The sequence below is a fragment of the Heterocephalus glaber genome, unplaced genomic scaffold (assembly GCF_053883595.1).
Source record: "Heterocephalus glaber isolate CG9 unplaced genomic scaffold, H.glaber_assembly_v1.0 deba00000621, whole genome shotgun sequence".
In the NCBI taxonomy this organism is placed as follows: Eukaryota; Metazoa; Chordata; class Mammalia; order Rodentia; family Bathyergidae; genus Heterocephalus; species Heterocephalus glaber.
The window spans coordinates 12,298,415-12,303,967 of NW_028258153.1; the positions used below are offsets into that span (position 1 = coordinate 12,298,415).

The window sequence follows — 5,553 nt, forward strand, 5'->3', positions numbered from 1 at the left end:
TAAGATCAAAAATTTAAGTTTTCACCTTAGGAAGTCCGAAATAGAAAAGGTAAATTAAAGCAGGAGAAAAGAAATAATACAAATTTGAAATGAAATAAACTGACAAATGAAATCAATAGAGATAAACAACAAATCCAAAAGCTTGCTCTCTGAAAAGATCACTAAAATCAGTAAGGTTCTTCTAAGGATAACTAAGCAAAAAAGAGCAAAGATATACATTACTAATATCCTAAATGAAAGGGGACATTATTATAGAACTTACAGATATACCTACATTAAAAGGATACTTCAGGAATAATTTTGAATAATTATATGCGCACAAATTTGGTAACCTAGATGAAATGGATTGATTTCTTGAAAAAGAAAATCTGCTGAAAGTCACAATAGGATAAATAGATAACCTGAGCAAGCCTACATATATTAAACATTTAATCAATTAATTAAGAACTTTCTGAAACACTGAGGTTGTAGCTCAGTAGTAGAGTGCATGCATGTGGCCCTGTGTTAAATCTTTAACACCAAAACAAACAAACAAACAAAAAGTAAAAAACAACAGAGAACTTTTCAAAACAGAAAACACCAAGCTCAAACAGGGGTCCCTGGTAAATTCTACCAAATTCTAGACAGAAATTATACCAATTCTCTATAATCTTCTCCAGAAGACAGAAACATAGAGAATACTTCCTGCCTCATTGTATGAGACCAGTAGTATTCTTAATACCAAAATCAGATAAGACATTATAAGAAAAGAAATGTACAGATCAGTAACTCTCAGTCAGATAGATACAAAAAATAGTCAACAAAGTAATAAATCCATTCTGACAATATAAAAACAACCTACACCATGACCAACCGGGATTTATCCCAGATATACAAGGCTGAATCAGCATTCAAAAATCACTTAATGTACTTTCATCACAAATAAGCTAAAGAAAAAAAATCACATAATCATATCAATAAATGTAGAAAGAGCATTTGAGAAAATTCAATACCCACTCATAAAAAAAACAAAAAGAGAGGATTTTTTTTACTTTATGAAAAAAATGACCAAAATCTTAGAGCTAACATCACACTGAATGGTGAAACACCAGAGACTTTCCCTCTAAGATGAGGAAGGCAAAGATACCTCCTCGCACTACTCCTTTTCTACACTATACTGGAAGTCCTACCTAATGCAATAATTGACATACAGATTTAGAAGGAAGAAATACAACTGTTATTATTTATAGATGACATGAGAGTATGTAGAAAATCCAAATTAATTGACCAAAAAACTTTCGGAAAAAGCGCTTCAAATTGGAAGATATGACGTAAATATAAAAATGTCCCTGCTTTCTGATATACTAGCAACAATTAGAATTTGAAATTTAAAAACCCACAAGTGAAATGTTCATGTATAAATCTAACAAAATATGTCTAAGATCTATATGTTTAAGAAAAATTTAAAAGCTCTAATAAATCAAAGAATGAAATAAATAAGAGTGATGATCCATTTTCAAGGATAGAAAGCTCAAATTGTCAACATGCTGGTTTTTCCAAATTTTATCTGTAGATTCAATGTACTCCCAATGCAAATTGCAGCAATCTATTTATAGGCCCTGTTAGACTCTAATATCTTATATGGAGTGGCAAAAAACCCAGAGTAGCCAACATAATACTGAAAGAGAACAAATCAGAAGACAGAAGGTACTTTACTTAAAGACTTAACTATAAATTTAGTGTCCTAATCAAGACAATGTGGTATTTGTGAAAGAATAAATGGATCAAAATAACAGAGTTGAGAGCCCAGAAATAGCACACAGTAATACAGTCAACTGATCTTTGGCTAAGTAGCAAAGGCCACACAATGGAGAAAAAACAACCTTTTCAGTAAGTGGTGCTGGAACTGGATACCTTGCGCAAACAACAACAACAAAAACAAAAACTTACAGACACAGATTTTATATCCGTCAGAAAAACTACAAAACACTGAAAACAACAAAAGTTTGAATGGGTTGCTAAGCAACAGGAACTCTTACTCATTGCTGATGAGGATGAAAAATGGTACAGCTACTTTGGAAGACAGTCTGGCAGGTGGTTTTTTGTTTGAGTTTTTGTGTGTTTGTTTCAGTACTGGGGATTGAACCCAAGGACTCACACATGCCAGGCAAACATTCTACTACTTAGCTACACCTCTTGTTGGGCGTCTCTTACAGAACTAAACATGCATACCACTTGATCAGACAATCACATCCTTGATATTTCCACAAATGAATTGAAAATTATGTCCACATAAAAGCCTGCAAACAGATGTTTATAGTAATTTTATTCATAACTGTCAAAACTTGGAAGCAACCAAAATGTCCTTTAGTAGGTGAATGGATCAATAAACAGTGTTACATCCAGACAAAAGAATATTATTCAACGCTAAAAATAAATGAGCCATGAAGCTATAAAAATACAGGCAGGAAACTTAAATGCATACTACTAAGTGAAAGAAGTCAATCTGAAATGCTACATGTATAACTACTATATAACATTCTAAAGAGGACAGCATTGTGGAGATAATTATGGATGCATGGTTTCCAGGGATTTGGAAGGAGAGGGATGAAAGAGGATTTTTAGGACAGTTACACTATTCTGTGTATTATAATGACAGGTACATGTCATTAAGCATTTGTCAAGACCTGTAGAATGCCCAATACCAAGAGTGAACTCTAAGGTAAACTGTGGAGTTGGGGAGATAATAATATGCTAGCTTAGGTTCACCAAAGGTAACAAACTTGCTATCTGATGTGGGATGTTGGTAGAGAGGCTGTGACTGTGTGGAATCACACAGTTTCTGGAAACTTCTCTGATACTTTTCAACTAATTTTGCTGTGAACCTAAAATTGTTCTTAAAGTCTATTTTAAGCCTTGAGTAGTGGTGCAAGCCTGTAATCCCAACATTCTGGACAGGCTGTGGCAGGAGGATCACAAATTCAAGTCCAGCCTGGGCAAGTTAGCAACTCGGTGAGACCCAGTCTCAAAAAGTTAAAACAAAGCAAAATATCAACAATGGGCCACAAACAAACATAAAACAAAACAAAATAATAAATAAAGGGCTGAGGATATAGCTAAGTTTGAAGGTCCAAGGGTTCAGTTTCCAGGATGGAGAGTGTGCACAAAACCAAAAAAATATAGTGAAAAGAAGATTGGGCATTTGATGAAACTGAGAGTAAAGATTGTTTCTAGTAAAAAAAAAAAAAAAAGAAAAAACAACTTAGGAGTAGTGAATATTTTTTTAAAAGGACAAATTCTATTTTGAACCACAAATACACAGTAATAAAATCTCCAAGAAAACTTATGGTGTAAGGTTTGGTGACCAAGTTCTATGAACACATGCAAAATCTGTGAAGTTGAATAGAAATGGTGAAACTGAATAGAAAAATTGTGGATCAAATTTTTTACCTTTTGGGTTGTTTTAGTTTTTTAAAGGAAGAATGGCAGTGGAGGATACTGCTTGAAGATATACATTCCAATAAGGCTTATTATTTTTTTTAATGAGAGTAACATCTTTCCATGTGGAGTTCATTTCCATACAGGTGCTAAGAGGAGGATGGTGAGGTCTTCCGGGTCCAGGTCTTCTCTCAGGGGTGTGGAAACTCTGGCAGGGAAACGTGTGAGCCTGTTGTTCCTTGGTGACAGTAAGACACTTAAAGGGTCCAACGTGCAGCAGGGCTGAGTTAAACCCGCTCCAGTGCATTGGGGATATGCTGTGAAAGGGGCCTAGGTAGAGGTATGGCTACTCTTGGCTCTGGGCATGCTGAATTTGTCTGCTTGAGTGCCTTCGATGGCGAAGGCGTTCCTGTGACCCAGCAAGGTGCTGAGCAGGGTAGGGGGACGACACTCGGCGTGGGTGCTGGGTATAGACCCTGCGGATGAGGCCTGGTATGGGCTCGCGGCCAGCCCTAGAATTCACTCCCCTGCTATATTCGACTTGGCGTCTGGAAGAGTCGCTCAAATTGAAATGCTCCTGCGCGGGCGGGTCGGAGGGCAAATGGCCGTCTTCTGGGTAGAGCCGGAAGGAGGCTGGAGCCTGGGGGCAAAGCATGGAAAGTTGCCGCGGGCCACGGAGGAGAGGCTCTGAGCGCCAGGAGGCAGCCGGTTCCTGCGGGTCACCTCTGCTGTCGCGGGGCTGCCTCCTGTGCTCTGCAGCAAGACGTCGGTCCGAACCGTTGGTTCCCTCCCGCCCCCCCTCGGCTGCTGAGTCGCGGCCTGGGAGGTTCACACCCCAGGCGTCCGCCACGTGCGCCAGCAACAGCTGGGACAGTCGCCGGTGCGCATGCTCGTCCCAGTGTACGCCATCACGCAGCTGGTGCTGGCCCGCGTGGAGGCGGAAGTGGAAGTGCAGATCCAGCAGGTCGAAGCCTCGCCGGGACGCCTCGAAAGAGCTGTAGAAGTTGGCCTCCATCACGTCTTCGCTCAGGCGGACCAGTCTGGCCAGGGCCCCTGGCGGGAGGAGGCCGCCTGACACGGTGTTGGCCACCGGCAGGGCCGTGTTCCACACCAGCAGGCAGGACTCTGGCAGCACGCGGTCCATGCGTCGGAACAGGCACTCCAGGTCCTCCCGGTACCTTGTGGGGAAGTGACGGCCATGCCTCGAGAGGTCCCAGAGGCACGAGTTGAGGACCACCAGGTCGGGGGCGTGTTCGCCCCTGTGCAGCTCGGACAACACATCCTCCAGGTAGGCTGAGTAGGCGCGCGTGAGGAAGTAGAAGCGCACCAGGTGGTGGCCCGTGCAGAACTGGCGTACCTCGCGGTAGTAGATGTTGTTGTGCATGGGGCCCCACCTGCCGCCCTCTAGCAGCATGTCGTGCTCGAAGCTCAGCTCGCCCGTGGTCTTGAGCTGGCGAGAGGATAGCAGACAGTCCTTCTGCAGCAGGAGGACAAGGTCCTTGTACACCGCGCGCTGGATCGAGTCGCCCATGACCACCACGAACTTGTTGTGCAGCAGCTGGCGGACTTCGCAGGTTCGCAGATGCGCCATGGTGACGGAGGGCAGGGAGAGCGTGCTAATTCTTACCTTTTCCGTCTGAAGAGGGTGCAGGGCCAGGGCTGAGGTGCACGGGAGGGAGGGGCGCTCAGAGATCCTTCCTCCTTGGGCTGTGAGGAGCAGGAAAGTGGGGTAAGTGCTCCGCAGCCGAAGTGGACATCCCCAGGACTCGACCCCGGTGGCACTGAATCTCCGGCACCAGCCCTGGCTCCACCTGGTGGAGTGGAGGTGCGGAAGCCCGGCAGCCTCTGGCCCCCTTCCTGTGCAAGGAAGGTCCTCTTGGGTGGGGACGCGCATGGCTTCACAGGGCCCTCACTCAGCCTGTCCACGGCCTTCTGTTTTATCAGCATCTCACTAACGGGGTCAGTGCCCCGTTTGGATCCCTCTCTTTGCTGCTTACTCTTCCTGTTCGCATCGCATCCAGTCTCTAGTTAAGCGTTTCTTCATTGTTGTTGACTTGCTTCTCCTTCTTAGCCAACTCCTGTGCTTCTGGCATTTGGGTATGGCTGCATTATGGGAGAATGCCATTCCCAGGAGGA

General features: G+C 43.5%; 1 protein-coding gene across 1 annotated transcript; it reads right to left on the reverse strand.

Moving 5' to 3' along the window:
* Positions 1-2,079: 2,079 nt before the first annotated feature.
* On the reverse strand, positions 2,080-5,185 carry LOC101721494 (PC-esterase domain-containing protein 1A). The gene has a single exon (XM_004851335.3). The coding sequence runs from the start codon at positions 5,006-5,008 to the stop codon at positions 3,764-3,766; it is 1,245 nt and encodes a 414-aa protein (XP_004851392.2). The 5' UTR covers positions 5,009-5,185; the 3' UTR covers positions 2,080-3,763.
* Between the last annotated feature and the right edge of the window lie 368 nt (positions 5,186-5,553).